The sequence below is a fragment of the Heterocephalus glaber genome, unplaced genomic scaffold (assembly GCF_053883595.1).
Source record: "Heterocephalus glaber isolate CG9 unplaced genomic scaffold, H.glaber_assembly_v1.0 deba00001538, whole genome shotgun sequence".
In the NCBI taxonomy this organism is placed as follows: Eukaryota; Metazoa; Chordata; class Mammalia; order Rodentia; family Bathyergidae; genus Heterocephalus; species Heterocephalus glaber.
Window position 1 is genome coordinate 28,087,218 of NW_028258333.1, and position 22,046 is coordinate 28,109,263.

Here is a 22,046-nt window from a genome sequence, read left to right on the forward strand (position 1 = left end):
GGGACATCCAGTTGTTTAACATGTAAATACATTGTACTGGTTGGCTTTTCTGTTGCTAGGACAAAATGTCTGACACCACAATTTAAAGGTTTATTTTGGTTCCATTTCAGAGGTGTCAGTATATGGTCAGCGGGCTCCAAGGCAAGAACATCATGACGGAAGGGTTTGCTGAAGCAAAGCAGCTTCATTTATGGTAGCCAGGAAGCAGGAAATGGGGAAAGATCAATACACAGGAGGGACCAGGGACCAGATATAGCCCCTAAGGCCATGGGCCCATAACCTACCTCGACACACCCAGAAGTGCACTTCACTAATTCCTCAAGCAATCAAGTTGAAAATCAAGATTTCAAACATGGCAACTTGTGTGACAAACTACTGACATTTCTTTTAGCAACTGTCTTTCCATTACCTTTACTCCAGTCTCCAGTGTCATATTCTTCACACCCACAAGTGCCCATTCTAGCTCAAAGGACTCCTTCAGTCTTAGAATTTATCATGTCTAAGCCTCTTACCTCCCTTGGCATAATGTACACCTCAAAATGTCCAGCTAACAGGTGACTATCTAGCTGATAACATTTCCCATCCATCATAGGTATAAAAATAGCTGTATGATTTATGATCCATTCTCTCCTTTCAAAATAGAACCAACAAGTACCTAACATAAATATTTTCCAGAGAGTACTTTGGAGAGATGGAAGTCACTGCAGGTTAACAATACAGTTGTCCACTAGAGGTCTCCATATCACAAGAGTCTCTTGCCAATGCTGGTTCACACATTCTTTCTGATTATTCTATTCTTTTCTTTTTAATTTTTTCTAACCTACTCCTCTTACCTGGATAGACACCCTCCCCCCCCAGTTCTTCAGATTAACAATTCTACCTCCTCAAATTTTGCTTCCCCTATAGCCTTCTATGTCTCACCTGGTCAGTACAAAACTAACAAAGTAAACTTTACCTTTTCTCTCTGAAATCTATCAGAACAAATCCTGACTCTACCTTCAAAATTCACCCAGTATCAGACCATTCCTCATTCTCCACAGAAAACTTCCCTGCTTCTGTTCCTGACCCCTGCAAAACTCACTACATGGAAGCCAACGTGAACCTTATAAGTCAAACAGGTCAAGGCTCTGTTCAAAGCATGGGGCTCATTTACTAAGAAAAAAGTAGAGTCTAGAGCAGCCTGCAAGGCCCATGAGATGAGATGCCCATCTATGTCTCTCACATCACTCCCATTTTCCTTTCTGCTTGCTCCGCTCCCTTTGCTGGCCTTCTCCTGTTTCTCAAACATGCCAGGCCTGTTCCACCTGGGGGCCTTCTCACTTCCCCTTCCTCTTATCTCCCTCACTTCCTTCAAGTCTCGGCTCGATGCCACCTCAGAGTCTCATCCAGATTGCCGCCATGGAACACTGAAACCGACCCTCCACTTCCATGCTCCCAATACCCTTACTTGCTCCTTTCCTTCTTTCCATGGTACACAACATTTTCTAACATACTGAAAAAAGTACTTATTTATTATGTTGACTACTTGTATCATCTACTTGTTTCTAGAATGAAAGTGCACAGAGCAGGCATCTCAGTCTGTTTTGTTCAGTTCTGTACCCCAAGCACCTGCAAGGATATGCAGCACATACAGAGAACCACATACGTTAAATGAATGTACTGCTCAATTCCACTTTGACACACCCTCCACCCACCACTGCAGTGACTCCTGTCTAATAAAAATGAAAATCTCCAAGTCGTTATTTTGTTTGCCCCTGTGGATCTATTTTCAACTTCTACCCTGCTCTGTGCCTGGAATAATCAACTTTTAGAATCAACCAAGGGACTCCTCCTAAGGCTTCTGATTGGGCTCAGCCACTGGGAGGCACTGTCAAAAGGACTAGGGGTGAAAGAACACTGATGTCAGGGTTTATATTCAAAGGGCCCTCTCTCACACACACAAGTTGCAAGTTAGACAATTTCTTACACAAAGCTTTCTTCCAGTACTGATAATGGCTGGTGGCCACAGCGCTCCTCTGTTACTGACTCCAAGTTTCCATTTTAAAAAAATTTCCCTTCCTTCCTTTCTTCTTTCCCCATCCCCCTTCTTTTGCTTTCTTTTTTCTTTCTTTCCTTCTTTCTTTCTTTCAGTATTGAGAACCAAACTCAAGAGCACTCCACCTCTAAGCTGCATTCCAACCTTTTTTTATCTATTTATTTTGAGACAGGGTCTAAGTTTTGCAGGCTGAGTTCAAATTTGTGATCCTCCTGCCCCAGTCTCCCAAGTAGCTACCATAATTCCCTGAAAATAAGACTGGGTCTTATATTAATTGCTGCTCTGAAAGATACAATAGGGCTTATTTTCACAACATGTCTTATTTTTTCATGTATGATAATCTACATTTATTCATTTATCCATGTACAAAAATCTACATTTATTCAAGTACAGTCATGTTGTCATCTTCTGGATCATTGTCATAATTCTTCAAACCCCAAATTCTGGCTTGAATTTCTTGTGACTCCAGTCCCTGTCAAATGGCCCCAATCTCTCATATCCTGTAATAGGGAGCTCCTTAAATGAGCACTTCTTGTCCATGTAGCCTGCTCGTAGTGCATCATTACAACAAGCAACAAATTGAATTATGAAGATACATATTCGACACAATTACATCCATTCATTATCAGGTGTGCACATTATTCATGCATTTTGTCTGTACTCCAATTGGACATTTGGCAGTAAGTCTCAAGGTCATCTGTATATATAGGTATTTACCTCTTGTCCAAAGGCATCTGCTTGAGTATTTACAAATATCCAATTATAATTTATGCATATTATCATTTAAGTATTAATGTCAATAATATTATTTATTTATACTTAACTATAGAAATTAGTTTATAATTCAATACAGCCATTGTGGGGTGCAACAGCATACTAAATGTATCTGGCTGACAATCTTAACTGCAGCTTATTTTTGTGGTAGGGCTTATATTATGAGAACCCTAAAAAACCATGCTAAGGGTTATTTTCGAATTAGGTCTTATTTTCAAGGAAATGTGGTAGGATGACAGGCACACACCACTGCAACTTGTTCTAGGGTTCTTTTATTAATCACTTTCCTTTCCCTAAGCCTTAATCAATCCCTTAAAAGGGTCTCTTTGGCAAATTCCTCGATTACCCAGCATTAAAAGTACCAATGATGTTATCTGGAGCTCTAACCTATAAAATCATAACCCTAAAATACTACATGAAGGTGGGTATGGCCCATTTGCTTTCTGTTGTTTTATATATGTGAAACTTCCTCCAAATCTGTAGGTCTATTAATCAGAATATATTTGGCCATTCATTGATCTGGAAATTTTTATAACCACTCTTTCATGCCTTTCTATTTGGTTTTTCAACACATTACACATTTGAACCTGGCTCTAGTTTAAAGAAGACCTTTTTGTATTTTATTGATCTTGGCACTGAGAAGCATTGTGTATTTGGCCTTTGCTTTATTTTAGACTAATATCCTAGCATAGCAAACAAGTGGTGCCTAATGTGCTCACCCAGACCATCACTGGACCAGGTCAAGAAGGTCAAAAGTCAGTCTTGATGCTCTGAAAAATGTTATTAGATAGCTTATGGTGAGAGTGTATTTTGCTGTATACTTTCTAACTCAAAAATCCAGCAGACTTAAATCTGACTTAACATTATCAGTCACTTATGATAAAAAACTAAGTCAAGTCCTTTAAGAGCTCACAATATAAAGAACATATATGTGATCTTTTGCAAGTAAGGAACTTATCATTTCTAATAGAGAAACATGCATATAAAAGTATCTCAGAGCTCTTTGGCATAGAAGCTAATTGTGATAGAATTTCAAATAAATTATGCTACTTAGCTTTAGTAGACAACATTTTTCTAGAATACCTAGAGGAAGAGTGATGTTTAATCTTCTTCCTTTCCTCTAGCACAACAAACTTGAATTTCAAACATTTTCAAGATTGAAAGAAATCTAAAGCCAAGAATTCTTAAACAGATACATTAATGTAAAGCAAAAAGATAATTGTACGGAAGATATCAATGTTGTGTAATTCCTTTCATTTTGTGAATCCAAAATTTAGTTTGCTGAATTTTTATTTTCTGAAACTTCATTAATTAATGCCAATACTTATCAAAATAAAACTAATAAAAATGGAGTTGTAATTATTTACCAAACTGTACTTCTCTTGTTTACTTTTCATTTAGGAACAAATTTTAATCTCAATCATACAATTTATATTTACTCTGATAATATCAAAAGTATCAGAAGAGAAAACTTCTACATTTAAATACAGAGTACATTTATGTCATGGTTACTGGGACAGATGAAATCATCCCACAAGCTCAGCACAGAAATTCAAGTAACAATTGCAGGAAGTAATCTTTCCCAGACACAATAATCAAATCCTGGGAATTGCTCATAATCAACCAAAGTGACCAACCACTGAGCCCTTCAGAGTTGCAGCTGTATGGGCTGGGGGGAGCAGGCACAGAAGGGTTACTAGGCTTTATCTCCATGTTCAGTTATTGGCACAGAAGCAGAAATTTTATTCAGAGTGAGAGGTGGCATCTTGGGCCCTCAAAAACTCCTACACCAGGCCGGGGATTTAGCTCAGTGGTTTCGCTGCCTGCTGCGCAAGCACAAGGACCTGAGTTCAATCTCCGGTACCAAAAAACAAAAAAAAAACCCTCTTACACCTAAATAGTATAGAACTATGTACAAGTGATCATAAGAACAGATACATATATATTATCAGATAGAGTTTATTAGACTTCCACATGTAAGTAGGGATACCCCAGTAGTCATCTACATCCCAGCCTTCCAGAACTATAGTATTAAATAATCTGTTCATCAAATAGTGAACGTGTGTAACATAGCAAACCTATTCTTCCATTGCCTCTGTGATTTAATTGGTTAATATATATGGTTTACTGTGAAACTTTTGGTTCAAACTAGCTTGGAAACCAGTATTCCAAAAATCAATGAAAGGCACGTTCTCGATTTTGCCCACTTTTTAATAAACTCATATAAAACTATCAGTTCAGCTGTATGATTTTAAAAAAGCGTTTATCTCATTAAGGCTAACAGTTAATACTTCATACCAAGGTAAGTGGTATCATAGGATAACAAATCTTACAGATTATTAAAAATAAACAAACAAACAAAACATATAACCAGGAGCCCTGAGCTTTAGAACAATTTCCAATTTGGGCAGATCCTTCCATAAAATGAGCCCTGGCCAAGTGAAAAAGGAGTTACTACTTCTAATTCCAAACTCTGCCCATTTACCCAACAATTCAAAGCATGTCATTGGTTCTCCAATGCAGAATGACTGAGTTTCCTTTAAAGCTATCTGACATCTATGGCTAAAACAAAGTCCTTATTCCTGTAGAACTCTAGGATTTAAATTCTCCTAATTAAGAGAATTAATTGCTGATTATTAATTTCCTTCTGTTTGGTAAAGCAGGTTACTAGCATTTATTCTGCATCAGGAATTTATAGTCATAGCCCATGGATGGCTTATGACTGTAGTGGTCCCAGGAAACTTTATCACCTGGTGATCTTGTGGACATCTTAATTTGTAAAATTGTGTTCTCTGAAGTTTCAGGATGACAAAATCACATGAGCATGCACTTCTCAGAATATATCCCAATTGGTATACAACTCATTACCTTCTGATCTGTAGCATCCCTTATAAGTATGGCATTATCTGTAAAACCTAATAAAACGCTGATAATCAAAAGTCTTTGTAATTAACATAAAGTCAGATCAAAGGCCATGGGGCATGTTTATGAAATACCAAATGAGCAGGAACAAGTTACTTCTCTATATACAGGTGAATTCTCTGGGATCCATAGGAACAGATGAGATGATCTCTACAGTCTTGTCCAGCTCCAACATGCCAGGACTCTGAAACTCACAGGCTAGGCACAGCAGGACATATAAAACTACTATAAGTAACAGGATCAATATGTAATATATATGTGTAAGAGAATAAATACAATTCAGGACACAACAAAAAGCTAAAAGTCTCTAAAATAATTGAGAAAAGAACATCAGTGAGAACTAGAAAAATTCTTTATTTGGGTAAGTCTTCTTTCAAGATATGTAACTTCAGTGAATCCTGAAAAATAAAAGAGTATAGACAGGCAAGAAAGAGGAAGGAGAGCCTTCCAGATAAAATAATACCAGGTATAACCAAGCTCAGAAAAGGAACAAAGAACAAAAATGCAGCATGTTTTGTTTTCTAATTAATTTATATTATTTATTCTCAATTGCATTAATAATCATAGGTTAAACTGTTACTTTGCTTTTTTTTAATCTTTCATAATCTTTAAAGTCTTTCTTTCATTACTAAACATGAGCAGATGATTTACTATTTTGTATACAAATAGCTTTTTCCAACATGCCTAATGGACCTTAATGGCCATTTTGATACACAATCCTACTGTGCTGTGGACATATCCTCCACCTTTCACCACAATCAACAATAGTTAACGATTAACAGCTAAGGATTAATAACCCTTTACATATCATCCAGAGTACTGGCGTAACCAAAAGAAAGCATCTGAAACATTTCAAATTGATGTCCATCTTGCCTTATAAATAATGATCTAAAATAACGAAGAAAAGCATCATCTTTAAATTTTAAAATTCAAGCTTCAACTTGAAAATAATATATTCTAACTTTTATACTGAATTTTAAATTTAGAAAAATAAAAGCACATCGAGTGAAGACATAAAATCTTAATTTATATATTTATAAATGATAAAGCAAGTCTACTTTATGAAAAACAATTATGAAAAACAATCCATCCTAAAATCATTTGAATAAATGTAATGTCCAACTTTGACCTTGTTAAACATGATTTTTTGACACTAGGACATACTGCTCACATAATTGGAGGAAAACTTTATTGGTAATCTCTGTTTAAATACTACAAAGAATTGCCATTTCTTTCAACCAAATTGTTTTAAAAATGTACACTCACCCTGCGTTGTTGCTGACTACAGTTAGCCCTTTTACTCCAGTCTTCAGCAGAGCTCCAATAAGATTCTCTGGAATTCCACATAGCCCAAAACCTATAAGGCCAAAAGGTAAACAGTGTGCAAAGAACATGGTGTCTGTTCATGGAAATGTGTTATTCCTCTTCATGGCAAAAAATACAAAGCACATTATTAAATCTACCAAACAAAGTACACAGATATATCTCAGTAAGTCAATAAATGGTCAAACAGGGGTGGCCATACCACCACTCCCAGCACAGAGGAGGAGGCTTCCAGATAGCTGTACCACTGCTCCCAACACACACACACACACACCTTCCCACCCCACCCCCCACCCCCCCATCGAAAGGAGAAGACATGAAAACAAGACTCAAAAACAGACTTCCAGATCACCTACAGCAACCTCAAAGGGAAAGGAGATGGAACAACCTGATACTCAACCACCTGGACTGCCTGAACTGACAACAAAATAGGATCTGGAAAAAAAGAAATCGGAAATAATTTCTCACATAACAGCAGAGATTGTGCCCAATAGAGCAAGACATGATTAATAAATCTTGAGAGGACACAGATAAAAAAAATAGAGGAGCTAAGGAATATGATGGAATCCCAACACAGGAAACAAATGGAATCCATAAAACAGATGCAAACAGATTTCTAGGAGATTAAAAACTCCATTGAAAGTCTACGCAACAGAATGAGCCAATGTGAGAACAGAAATTCAGATATACAAGATAAGATTGAGATTAGTGACCAGGAAAAGAAAAATTTCTTTAAAATTGTAAGGGACCATGAAAAATCAATCCAGCAGCTGATGGATGACACAAAGAAGAATAACACAAAACTGATTGGAGTCAATGAAGAAACAGGAGAGACTGCAGACAACATAAAAAAAAACTGTTCACATAAGTGATGGCAGAAAACTTCCCAAGCAGGGGAAAAGAACTTGACATACACATAAGGGAGGCATATAGGACTCCAACTAGCCTTCATCAAAAAAAAAAAATCTACACATAGGCATATAATTATTAAGATTCCAGAAACTTAACAAAAGAACAAAATTCTACAAGCAGTTAGAAAAAAGAAATCACGTACAAAGGAAAGCCCAGCAGAATCACAGCAGACTTCTCAACACAAACCATCAAGGCAAGAAGAGCTTGGAGTGATGTTTTCAAAGCCCTAAAGGAAAACAGCCGCCAGCCGAGATTGATGTAACCTGAAAAACTATCTTTCAAAATTGATGGAGAAATAAGATACTTTCATGACAAAAAGCACCTTAGGAACTTCATGAATACCAAACCAGCACTCCAAAAAATTTTAGACAATATCCTAGGAAAAGAAATGAGGATCACAACCACAGGAAGCATAGCAGAATGAATCCATCAGGCACAACAAGAAATTAAATGAAAAGAGGGAGAATCCAACAGAAAGAAAAACTCATGACAATGATAAGTCAATGCGTATCAGTTATAACCACCAATGTTAATGGTCTCAATTCACCAGTCAAAAGAAACAGACTGGCAGAATGGGTCAAGAAGTAAGATCTAACAATATGCTGAATACAAGAAAAAAGGAAACTCATGGACTGAAAGTTGAAGGGTGGAAAACAATACTATATGAGACAGGAACCAAAAAAAAAAAGCAGGAGTAGCTACCCTCTTTGCAGATCAAGTGGATTTGAAATCAACACTGATTAAGAGAGACAAAGAAGAACACTACATCCCTGTGAAGGGAACAATTCATGAAGAAGAGATGACAATCATAAACATGTATGCACCAAAAAAATAGTGCACCCAACTATATAAAACAAATACTAATGGACATGAAAAATCATATAAACACTAATACAATAGTAGTGGGGGACCTCAATACCCAACTATCACAAATAGATAAATTAGACAAAAAATAAGTAATAAAATACTAGAACTCAATCAAACTATTGAACAAATGAACTTAACAAATGTTTAGAGTGTTCCACCCCACCAAAACAGAATACACATTCTTTTCAGCTGCACATGGGTCATTATCCAAAATAGACCACATACTCACTCACAGAACATATTTAAGTAAGTGCAAAGGAACTGATTATCCGCTGTATATTATCAGACCATAGTGTGATGAAATTGGAGATCAATAGCAAAAGAAACCGCAAAAATTTCAAAACCACATGGAAATTGAACAACACACTTCTGAATAACTAATGGGTCACACAGGAAATTAAAGAAGCAATCAGACAGTTCCTTCAATTAAATGACAATGACAATACAACATATCAGAATCTATGAGACACAATGAAAGCCGTTTTATGAGGGAAATTCATAGAAGTGAATATTCATATTAGGAAAACAGAGCGAGCCCCATTAAACAACCTGATGCTGAACCTCAAGCTTCTAGAAAAAGAAGAGCAGGACAAACCCAAAGCTCATACAAGGGAGTAAATTATAAAGATCAGAGCAAAAATCAATGAAGTGGAGACTAAGAGAATGATACAAAAAATCAATGAAACCAAGAGTTGGTTCTTCGAAAGAATAAACAAAATTGACAAACCCTTAGCCAACCTTATCAGAAAAAGTAAAGAAAAGGCACAAATCCACGCAATTAGGAATGAACAGGATGAAATTACAACAGACCCAGCGGAAATCCAAACAATCATCAGTACCTACTTTGAGAACATATACGCCAATAAAATGGAAAACACAGAAGAAATGGATGGATTCCTAGATATGTATGAATTACCAAAGTTGTAACATGAAGAACTAAAAATTCTAAAGAACCCAGTATCAATCATTGAAATTGAAAACATAATTAAAAACTTACCAAGTAAGAAAAGCCCACCCAGGTCCTGGTGGCTTCACTGCTGAATTCTACAAGACATTTAGAGAGGAACTACTGCCACTACTGTTTAAACTCTTCAATGAGATGGAAAGGGACCAATACTCCCAAAGTCATTCCTGGAAGCATCAACTTGATCACCAAAGCAGAGCAAGACCCAAATCAAAAAGACAACTATAGGCCAACCTCACTAATGAGCATAAATGCAAAAATCCTTAATAAGATACTGGCAAATAAAAAAAAAAGATACTGGAAAATAGAATGCAGAAGATCATCAAGAAGATCATACACCCTGACTAAGTGGGATTCATCCCAGGGATGCTTCAACATATGCAAATCAATCAATGTAATACACTATATCAATAGAGCCAAGGGAAAAAACCATATGATCATCACAATAAATGCAGAAAAAGCATTCGACAAATTTCAACATGCATTTATCACAAAAATCCTACAAAAAATTGGAATAGACAATCTCTACCTCAATCTGATAAAAGCCATCAATGAAAAACCAACAGCCAATATCATAAGAAATGGTCAAAAACTGAAATCCTTCACACTAAAATCAGGAACAAGACAAGGATGTCCACTATCACTGCTCCTGTTCAATATAATTTTGGAAACATTAGCCAGAACAGTTAGACAAGAGAAAGAAATAAAAGGAATAATTCATTTCCTAATGAAGAAGCCAAATTGTCCTTATTTGCAGATGACATGACAAAAGACCCCAAGAACTCCACTAAAAGTCTTCTACACTTAATAACCAAATTCAGTAAACTAAATGGATACAAGATCAGCACACAACAATCAATAGCTTTCCTCTACATGAACAACAGACTCACTGAGAGAGAAATAGGGCAAACAATTCCTTTCACAATAGTATCCAAAAAACTGAAATACCTAGGAATCAACCTAAAAAAAGAAATCAAAGACCTCTTCTCTGAAAACTAGAGCACTTTGAAAAGAGAGATTGAGGATGATATAAGAAAATGGAAAGACATCCCCTGCTCCTGGATAGGAAGGATCAACATAGTGAAAATGGCCATAATTCCAAAACTGCTATATAGATTCAATGCAATCCCAATTGAAATCCCAGCACCATACTTCATGGACCTTGAGAAAACAATCCAAAAATTCATTTGGAACAAGAAGAGACCCAGAATAGCAAAAGCAATTCTAGGTAACAGAGACATGGCAGGGGGTATCACAACCCCCAATTTGAAACTATACTACAAAGTTACTGTGATAAAAACAGTATAGTACTGGCAAAGAAACAGACCTGAGGACCAGTGAAACAGATTAGAAGATGCAGAAACAACGCCAGACACACTCAGCCACTTCATCTTCGACAAAGGAGCCAAATACCCTCACTGGAGGAAAGATAGCCTCTTTAATAAATGGTGCTGGAAAAATTGGGTTTCAAGTTGCCAAAGATTAAAACTAGACCTATACCTCTCACCATGCACTAAACTAAAATCAAAATGGATTAAAGATCTAAATATTAAAACAGAAATGCTATTCTGTCTGGAAGAGAGGTTAGGTAGAACGCTTGAAGACATTGGTGTAGGACAAGATTTTATGAACAAAACTCAGTTACCCATGAACTGGCACAAACAATCAACAAGTGGAGTCTCTTCTTACTAAAAAGCTTCTGTACAACAAGAGAAACCACCAACAGAGTGAAGAGACAACCCACAATGTGGGAAAATATTTTCACCTGCTGTTCCTCAGACAATGGTGTACTATCTAGAATCTGTAAAGAACTTAAAAAAATCAGACCTCCCAAATTTAAAGATCCAATCCAAAAATGGACATCTGAAATGAACAGACATCTCTCAAACAAAGAATTAGAAATAGCAAATAAACATATGAAAAAATGTTCAACATCACCGGTCATTTGAGAGATGCAAATGAAAACAATGCTGAGATTCCACCTCACCCCTGAAAGAATGACTGCTATCATGAAATCAACCAATAACAAATGCTGGTGGGGCTGTGGGGAAAGAGGAACACTGCTCTACTGCTGGTGGTAATGTAGACTGGTGCAACCACTGTGGAAATCAGTATGGAGATACCTCAAAGAACTAGGACTGGAAGTCCCATTTGACCCAGCTATTCCCCTACTGGGTGTATTCTCTAAAGAATTAAAAGAATCATACCACAGTGATATATGTGAACCCATGTTCATAGCAGCACAGTTTGTGATAGCTAAAACTTGGAACCAGCCCAACTGCCCATCAACTGGAGACTGGATAAAGAAAATGTGTTTTTTTATAAAATGGAGTACTACTCAGCCATAAAAAATGATAAATTAAGAGATATTTACAGCTAAATGGATGCACAATGAGGCGATACTCTTAAGTGAAATAAATAGGACACACGTGTAAATACCAAATATTTTCTCTAGTGTGAGAAACTGAAAGTGTAAATAAGGACTAAATGTATAATAGATAACGTGAAATAGGAAGAAAACGGGCAAAGGGGAAGGGGAAGTGGGAGGGGTAGAGGAAAGGAAAGAAGGGAATGGAATTAATATGAGAAAATGAAAAAATGGAAACAAAGTCTTTGTAAATAGGGAGGGATGGAGGAGTTGAAGGGAGGGCAGGGGAAGGGGGGGAAAATAAGAACCAAGAGAGATTATGTAAAGGTGCAAATTTCCAATGATGAATGTCATTATATTGTATACCTAAAATGTACCAATAAAATTAAATTTAAAAAATAAATAAATAAAATAAATGGTCAAGTAACTGGATCCAAATGTTTTATACAATTATACAGTGCCAGATATCATTTTCAAGTCCTTGAAGCATAAAGTCAAGTGCAACAGGTTCTTGTGCTACAAATCTATTATTGTCCCACTTATAATTCAAATCTTATATAATTACTTTAAGTATGTTTGTTTTGTATAGATATTGCAGAACTGAAAGCCTAAGCCAATGATTTTTATTTCTTTGAATGAATGAATGAATGAATGGAGAGCAACCCTAAAAATAAGCCTTGATCCCATTTATGAGAACTAGGCATATGCTCACTTCGGCAGCACATATACTAAAAAAGAACTAGGCAGCAAGCTTAGTGAGTGTACGATGGTGGTTTCAAAAGACCTTTCAAACAGAAGCAGCCATAGAATGTTCGGGGGGGTGAGGGGTCTTAACAACAGACAGGTGCCATGCTCTCCATCTCATAAATAAGGAATAACTTTTTGTGGTGCTGGAAATGGAAGCCAGGACCTCACACATGCTAGGCAAGTGCTCTACCACTGAGCTATAACCCCAGTCCCAATAAATGTTTCAAGTTAAAAAACATTCCCAGGAATTTAGGAATTTTTCAAAGCTCCCAATAAGACGTCACTACTTTAAAGCTTCAGCTTTTGAAAATAACTGGGAAAAGAAAACACAAAAGTAAAAGTATAATATTGTGTTAAAATCTTGTTAAATTTTTCAAGGGGACATTGTAATAAAATAAAGGATAATCCAATAAGTAACAGATAAAAAGAATGAATAAATAGTTTGGTTACTGTGATTTTTAGGCTTTGCGAAAAGCATAAAGACATCACCACGAAAAGGAAAACAATATGATCACTCACCACCAACCAGAATGGTTGAACCATCAGGGATGTCTTTTACAGCTTCCACTGGATCATTATAAAATTTGGTATGGTGACGGGCACTTGTCGAAAAGTAGCAAACACATCCCTGAAACATTAAAAAACATTTTAAGTGAATAAATATTTGGAGATAAAGCTTTAGTTTGTATGTTTAGTGATTTATTCATATATCAAGTGATGATTTCACTATTTCACTTTTTAATTTTTTTAACTATTTAGTCAACATGTAGAAATGGATATGGATACATCATGAAATGACCAAATCAAACTATAGTAAGTAACACAGCTTTACCTCACATAATTACTTATATCATTTTTTGTGGTAAGAACACTTAAAATCTATTCTTTTAGAAATTTTCAAGTATATATTGTTATTAACTATAGTCACCACAATATACCATATATCTCTTGAACTCAGCCTGTGTAACTGAACCTTTCATCTTCTAGGCTCCGGTAACCTTTTTGTTTCTGTTACAAAGCTTTTCAAAAGTGTGAGACTGTAAATGGTTCATCCTTTAAAGTAGGATGGACATACTCTATACACAGATTATTGCAAGAGTCCCTTTCTGATCCATTTCTTCTGTTACACAGGGGAAAATGGCCAACCAGAAGAATGAAGGAAGATAGCTCATATACTAAGATTCAAATTCATAAAAATGATGCCATCAGCCATCAATGTCTAATAATCTTACCTTTCATTCAATCAATAAATATTTACTGAGAGCCTACACATGCCAAATTCTGCACTCTTTAATCCAATGTAGTATTACAACATGACAGCTGATCTCCAGGAGAATAGTAGTGTGACTGGTACTACAAATATCTACACACTTGAGCCCTTGACCCAATCTTAGGTGCCAGAGAATGCTTCCCAAAAGAACAGCAAGTAAGGAATAACACACAAAATGACCCGTCTTCCTATGGCACTGGTTCATGGATATTGTAAAAACCTATTATCTACAAGGAAGGCTACCGTACCCTTATGGCAATGCACTATTTGGCAGCTATGGTTTGGAGATTTTTTTTTGTTGTCACCTCCACAACTCAGGTTGAAATGCAGTTCCCAGTGTAAGTGTTGAGAGGTGGTGGGACATTTACGTGGTATTTGGGTCCTCAAAGAAGGATTAATATTGCTCTCAAGGACTAGGTTAATTCCTTTTTTATTATTCTTTTATTGGTACATTTTAGGTATACAACATATTTACATTTCTCATTGGGAACTCGTACCTTTACATGATGTATCTTGGTTCTTATTTTTTCCCCCTTCCCCTGCCCTCCCTTCACCCCCTCCACCCTTCCCTATTTACAAAGACTTTGGTTCCATTTTTTCCTTTTCTCATAATTTTTCCTTTCCCTTCTTTCCTTTCCCCTGCCCCTCCCACTTCCCCTACCCCTTTGGACCTTTTCTTCCTATGTTGCATTATCAGTTATTCATTCTAATCACTGGTACATTTTAGGTATACAATATAATGACATTTATCATTGGAAATTTGCACCTTTAGATAATCTCTCTTGGTTCTTATTTTTCACCCTTCCCCTGCCCTCCCTTCAACCCCTCCATCCCTCCCTATTTACAAAGACTTTGTTTCCATTTTTCCATTTTCTCATATTACTTCCATGCCCTTCTTTCCTTTCCCCTACCCCTCCCACTTCCCCTTCCCCTTTGTCCCTTTTCTAAGGACTAGGTTAATTCTTAGAAAAGTAAGTTCTTGTTCTCAGAGGACTGGATTAGATACTGCAAGCTTGAGCTGTTATAAAGTTAGGCTGCCCCTTGCACTCTGCCTCTTCTGCATACCTGCTTGCCTTTCTGCTTCTCTGCTGTGTCCTAAACCCAAAACAAGGCCTTCAGCAGATGCAGCCACCGGACTTTGGTCTTCCAGCCTCCAGAACTGTGGGCTAAATGAACTTCTTTCTTTTATAAATTATCCAGTCTGGCATATTTTGTTATAGCAACAGAAAACAGATTAAGACAGGTTCCAAATGAGTCATCTAGTGAGCACTCACAATCGGTTGTAAATTATTTTCCTCTTTATACTCCATCCACAATATGGACAAGAAAAAAGAGAGAGCAAATTCTGTGGCAACCAATCACTCATACTGAACATTACCTCTCCTTTAACCTCATTACACTGTATAATCAACTTGTGAAGAGAGTGTAGAGAAAAAGATACCTGAATCCTGACACACTGCCACCTTTACAAATCCAGCTGCAAGCTCACACTCATTTCACTTCCTAACCAACCATCTACCAGACAGACACAAGGTTGGAGTTATAGTATAATGATTATCATTTTTCTCTTCCCCTAGAAACTATTCTCATAAAAAAGTGTCAATTAGCACAAAAGACTATTAAGAGAACTACACAGAAAGAAAATCAAAGGAGACATTAAACCAGTAGAGATTATACACATGACATTTGTTCCTTTAGGTTTCTATTTTGGTAAAGGTCAGGTGAGGAGCTGGGACAGAAGTGGAGGCAGAGATAGAAGGGGAAAGTTTGAGCCATGCAGAGTTTTTTCTCTTTCCTGTCCTCAAGTAGCAAGGATTCTTTTGCTTCTCTTTGTTTGTTTGTTTGTTTTGTTTTTGTTTGTTTGGGGGATCTTTGCGACAGGGTCTTGCTTTGTAATTCAAGCTGACCCTGAACTCACAATGTAGCCCAGGATAGCCTTGAACTCAAGACAATCCTCCTGCCTCAGCCTCCTGAGTGCTGGATCACAGACATGTGCCACTACACCCAGATTTTTTGCTTCTGCTTTAAATACACACACACACACACACACACACACACACACACATTTTTACTCTTAGAAATTAAAAGTTTGGTAGACTGACTCAAACTCACAGATGGACTGTAAAATAAACTTGAGATATCTCAGAAAAAAAGGGTAAAAACACAGGTATCTAATCCAACCAACTCATTTTACAGATCAAGTTTCTGAACCTTAGCAAGATCTTTCAATTTCTCCAAAATTGTATTAAAGCAACCAAGATTCCAGATTTTGACACCTATTACAGAATCCTTCCACCGCAATATGCTCTTCTCTGTTTTCTAAAAAGGCTCTACTGTATTCTACTTCCACTTCATTATTTACACATGACAAATCTATATGAGTGTTCTAACTTTTTATTCAGAACTCTGCTATCATCTCCACCTAATAATAAAGGAAGAAAATGAAAGAATTCCTCTATACCCAAACAGTCTGGTAAGGAGTCACTAAGGTATTTCTCTGTAGACTGAAAAATGGAAATCCTACAGAAAGTAAGTTGGAAGAAAATTCATTTCCCCACACAGGCAGAGGTTTTCAGATACATGAACAGAAGTGAAACCACATAGCCATAGGATTTTGAAGAATCCATTTCTTTGTTTTAGCTGAGAATTAGTGTTTTCATAACAAATGATCAGAAATTACTCAGCAGTTTATTCCACTCCACCCCAAAATTTTCAGAAGAGTTTTAGGAAAGGGATACATCAGGCTGGGGCTATAATTCAGTGGCAAAGCACTTGCCTAGCATGAGTAAGGTCCTAGGTGTTTCCCAGGAGGAAGAAATAAGTAAATAAATTTTTTAAAAAACATAAGTTTATCCAGATCCTCAAAAGTTAAAAGCAGTAAGAGTGACATATTTCCAAGTACTTGAGAAGGGTTCAAGATAGTGAAGAACTTATAGGCAACTCAATTCTGGTTTTATCACTATTCATACAGCAATATTTGTTGACATTTGCTATATGTTATATTGATATTTGATATCTACTTACTATTTGCCAAGAAACTAACTTTTACTAAAACAGTTTTTATCCTCAGAAAACTAATCACTTCCTGGGGTTAAAAATCCCAGTTCAGTCACAATTGTACCAATCTGAGAAAATTACTTAACCACTGAATAGTTGATTTCACAAAAAGATGACAACTGTCTCCCTAGGATATAGTGAGGAATAAATAATAATATATACAGAATCTCTGTGCCTGGACTACAGAAAGATCAATATGTCATTTACTGGAGTTTAATTTTAATTTTTAACCTCCCAATCAGCCCTACATACATGCATACACATCACTGATTTCACATAACACAAAAAATTTTAACATGACCCACACACTATGGCTCAGGCTGGTCCTGAATTTCTGAGCCCAAGGATCTTCTTGCTTCAGCCTTCCAAGTAGCTAGAACTATGGGCACATACCACAGTGGCCAGAAAACACCTCCATTTCATTTGCAGTCAGGTTTATCAGTCTGGACATTCCAAGATCACAGAGCATGCCAGCAGTGTTGGTACAGACAGTGGGATAAAGAGGAAGCAGACTGCCTGAGGCTAGTGGTGCCACTGAGGACACGCAAAGCCCAAAGCCCAGGGAGCAGCTTAGGACCTGCTGAGGCAGCTTGTTAGAGGCAGCTTTTGGGTTTGTAACCTTAACCAGCTTCCTCTCTGCTCCTATTTCCCATCTGAGCTCTGTCTCTGGGAGTGAAAATCCATGTTACTGCCAAGACCATCCAAGATTAAGTAAGCTAAGCAAAAATCTCTCGTAACATCTAACTTTTATCCTAGATTACTGAATTCAAAGATGAGTTTTAAGCTTTTCCTAATTCAACCTCTACCTTCTAATATATTTTATATATTAACATAGTGGTGTTTTGAAAAATTCACCAGCTGCTACCAACTAAATAAATAGCTTTCAAGTTTTCAGAGACTACCTATAAGAATGAGGAGTAATGAAATGTACAATTTTGACATAGGTTATTCTGAGTACAATTTTTTCACCCAGGTCTTCCTTTAATATTCACATAAAGTATTTTATGTTGCTTTTCCACCCTCCTACCTCAGGAGAACTCCATTTCATTGTTGGTACTAGTCTCTTCTATTACAATGGAGGGAAAAAAATAATAATAACTGAGTACAGAAGTGAAAGAAACAATAAAAATCCCTATAGTGAAAATTTTTTTACTTAAAATATTTCTCTTTTTAACATCTTCCTCACCTTCCTCACCTTCTTCACATTTTTATACCTAACCTCAGAAGTTTTATTCTACTATTGCATCTAAATTTCAGCTCGACTTCGTCATCCAGCGTTTCCTTCCTTTCTAACTGCTGCCATCACTATTTCTTTCACCTAAATCTCTTTCCTGCCATTCAACAATCTAGAACTTAGTGAAAATGCACTTCTTTCTGACAGTTGTTCAGTAAAAATACACAAAGCATACTGTTTTTTATTTTTAAATAAATAGTACCTTAATGAAACAGAACTGTATACACAGGTGTTATTTACCTTGTCACCTTACTGTTAAATAAATCACGGCACAGAAAGTCTAATACTGTATTGCCTACTTCAGTATCACAGTTTGATTAATAGCAGTGGGAAGGAGAGGCCACATGGTCTGAGGTGAAGAGAGCCATGTTAGAAGGAGAAGACAGTGATATGGAGGTGAATACATGCACTTACAAGCTTGCCAGGAGGGGCATGTCACCAACAGGAGGCTGTATATGTTGAAAACAAACTAGAGGTCTCGTCCCAAGACCTACTAAATTAGAAACTCTGGAGGGGAGCATAGCAATACGTTTTATAAAGCCCCTAGGAATTCTGGTGTATGCCAGACAAATTTACCTGCCCATCATTTTTTTCCCCCCTGTAGAGAGGATTGTACCCTATTGGTTATATATAGTAGAAAAACTTCCAAAGTTACTAAATTGGCTGTGGTGTTCTCTCATCTATGTATTCAACGTGTTGAACGGCTTTTCTTTGCACAGTGGAGTGTAATGTTGAGGGAAATGGAGAATTAGGCACCACCATATCGTCCCAAAGTTACCAATGACACAAGTGTTACAGTTCAGCAGAAATGAGAGGTAAAATAGGAAGAAAAGGGGCAAAGGGGAAGGGGAAGTGGGAGGGGTAGGGGAAAGGGAAGAAGGGAATGGAATTAATATGAGAAAATGAAAAAAAATGGAAACAAAATCTTTGTAAATAGGGAGGGATGGAGGGGTTGAAGGGAGGGCAGGGGAAGGGGGAAAAAAATAAGAACCAAGAGAGATTATGTAATGGTGCAAATTTCCAATGATGAATGTCATTATACTGTATACCTAGAATGTACCAATAAAATTAATTTTTTAAAAGAAGAAATGAGAGGTAAAAATTCAGGCACTAAATACACAGTGGAGGCACCTAATGCCATGAGCTGGGGGAATATTCTGGACAGCAGGAGTTGGACCTATGATAATCACTCTTGAAAGATAAAAGATTGGACTTTGGTGTGAACTTTCAGTGAGATACAACAAAATCTTTAATTGTAGTGCATCCCCCTTGAAGAGGTTTGCTGGGCTTTGGAAATGGCTTAATGATTATATTCAAGATGAGAAAGGCTGGAGGTGAGTAAACAGTACTTAGACAAACAAGTAACTGCCAAAAGAGAATATTATTAACCTTGGCCCAAGGGTATTCTTGTGTCCTGGTTTTTCCATCAGCTTCAGTACCTGCAGCAATCTGTTTAAAGGTCATGTTCCCTTTTTAGTAATGCTTGACATACCCAAAGTTATCTGCAATTAGCAAAATCCTTTTAAAAGGAATTTAAGAATTAAATGATCCAAGTTTGTAGGCGCGAGTGCGCGCGCGCGCGCGCACACACACACACACACACAGTGTGCAAGCACGCTATCAAGTCCACAGCTTTTAGTCAACGTTACTAAGAACATATTCAACAAAATGCTCCTGAGAGTCCTGAAGCAGCCAAGGCAAAGCCTCCCCTGTGAACCTGGAGTCCTGTTCCAATAATACTCAGCTCTTAGGACTCCAGATAGGAATCCTACAGGAACATGGGTCTTAGAGGCAAGGATAGGGCAAAAATATGAATCGACCTAATCTCCACTGAGTGTCCCTGGATACTACACCGTGGAGAGTTGGCAGTAAGGGTGGAACAGTATTTTCAAGGGGCTTTTAAAACGGAGTCCCTAAACCTGATCCACAGCCCTGGAGCGAAGGGCGTCTGCACCCGCGAACATTACTCAGGCCATGGCCGGACCTCGGCCGGCTTCCCAGCAGCTTTACGGGCCAGACGCCGGGCGAACGCTCCAGTCCGGGTTCGCTCTCCCACCACCGCGGAGCGCACAGCCGTATAGGGAAGGCGAGGACGCGAGCGGCTCTCCACCCGCGCCGCGCCCAGCATCCGCCCACTTGGCGGTGCCCTCGCGCCCGCGCGCCTGGCCAGCGCCGGTGGCTGGGCCTCTACGGCGCCCGTGCCAGGAGATGCCCGAGATGCGCGCAGACTTGCTCCCGATGCCTTCACCCAAGCCCCTCGAACTGGCGCCCTCCTCTCCCATCGCGGCCGCCTCTTCCAGGAGACCGGAGTCTGTCAGCCCTCCGGGGCCGCGCGCCAGCCCGGCGTCTCCCGCCCTCAGCCTCTCCGTGCGCTGCTCGGTGTTATCTCGCCCCATGGGGACCAGGATGCAGAACCAAGCAAAGGCAGCCATCCGAAGGGGCGGCGAGGCCAGGACCCCCTCGCGGGTGCCCGTGCCCGAGGCACCGAGCTGCAGATACGAGTTCCCGGGCTGCAGAGGGTGGGGATGGGCAAAGGAGAAAACGCGGGCCCCGCTCGCGTTCGCTTCCTCTTCGCCCTCATTTTACCTTGGACCAGGCAGCCCCAGAGCTACGGGAGGAGGCGCTGAGCCGAAGCCCCGAGGAGAAGAGTTTGCAGGCCGCCATCTTCGGGCCCCGCCGTGCGAGGAGCTGGACTTCTGCAGAGCGCGCGCCGACTAGCAAGTGCCGGTTGCCCGGGCCGCGGCGTCACCGGCAAAGAAAGTCCGGAAGGCACTCGGGGGCGGGCTGGAGGCTCGACCGCGCGTCCCTGACGTCCTCCGGCCTCCCGCGCGTCACCGCCCCTTGCCAGCTGCAGCTTGACAAGCAAGGCTGGGAGGCGCTCAAGAACCCCACTCGGCACAGGACTGCCTGGGTCTAGGGGAAGGTCTCGGCGTGACCGAGGTAGCAGCGTTGGCATTCACTTGCACCCGCAGTCCCTAAGTCAGCCCTTGAGCTTTGAGGGGATAGGGGTATCTGCCTTCCCGTAGGCCCAGGATGAGCCTAGGGGTCTCCCACAGAGCTTGTTGCTTTTCCAAGTCGGTGTCGGGCAAGTGTCTGTGCTGCAAAGAGGAACCACACACATATCTTCCCGGGCCTGTATAACATTCGCATTTAAAAATACTTCACAGCCCGTTTTCCCCCACACCTCGCCCTGGCTTGTCAAGAGTAAGTTTGTTCTGAGAACCTGGCGCGAGTTTTGTCATGAGATGTGGCCAGCCAGGCCTACAGTGGGACAAAATTAGGGCTGAGTCTTTGTTCCCTGTCATCCAAGTCTGTGTGCTTCAGAATCACTATGGCAGTGGAGTCCCAGCAACCCGAGATTACACTGCAGATGCAAACATATATCTTTTTGACTGCCAAATTTTATAACTCCTTTAAACCTCCTCAGGTGTAAATTAAGATTGCTTTATAATACTCAGACTATCTTAGGTTTATATGAGATAATTCATCCAAAGCTTCTGGCACACTGTGAGCACATAAAAAATGTTAGGCATTGTTCTAAGTTTATTTTCATTGAAGTGGTTGATTGGCATG

The 22,046-nt window shown here is 38.8% G+C and overlaps 1 protein-coding gene across 1 annotated transcript in view; it reads right to left on the reverse strand.

Moving 5' to 3' along the window:
* The window catches only part of Oxct1 (3-oxoacid CoA-transferase 1), a 157,699-nt gene extending 136,020 nt beyond the window's left edge, over positions 1–21,679 (reverse strand). Inside the window, exons 1-3 of the mRNA XM_004848574.4 lie at positions 21,060–21,679; positions 13,432–13,540; positions 6,998–7,088 (exon numbers count right to left, since the gene is read on the reverse strand). Coding sequence (XP_004848631.1) covers positions 6,998–7,088; positions 13,432–13,540; positions 21,060–21,137 — 278 coding nt within the window. The 5' untranslated portion in view covers positions 21,138–21,679. The remainder of the gene's footprint in view (positions 1–6,997; positions 7,089–13,431; positions 13,541–21,059) is intronic.
* Positions 21,680–22,046: the final 367 nt, after the last annotated feature.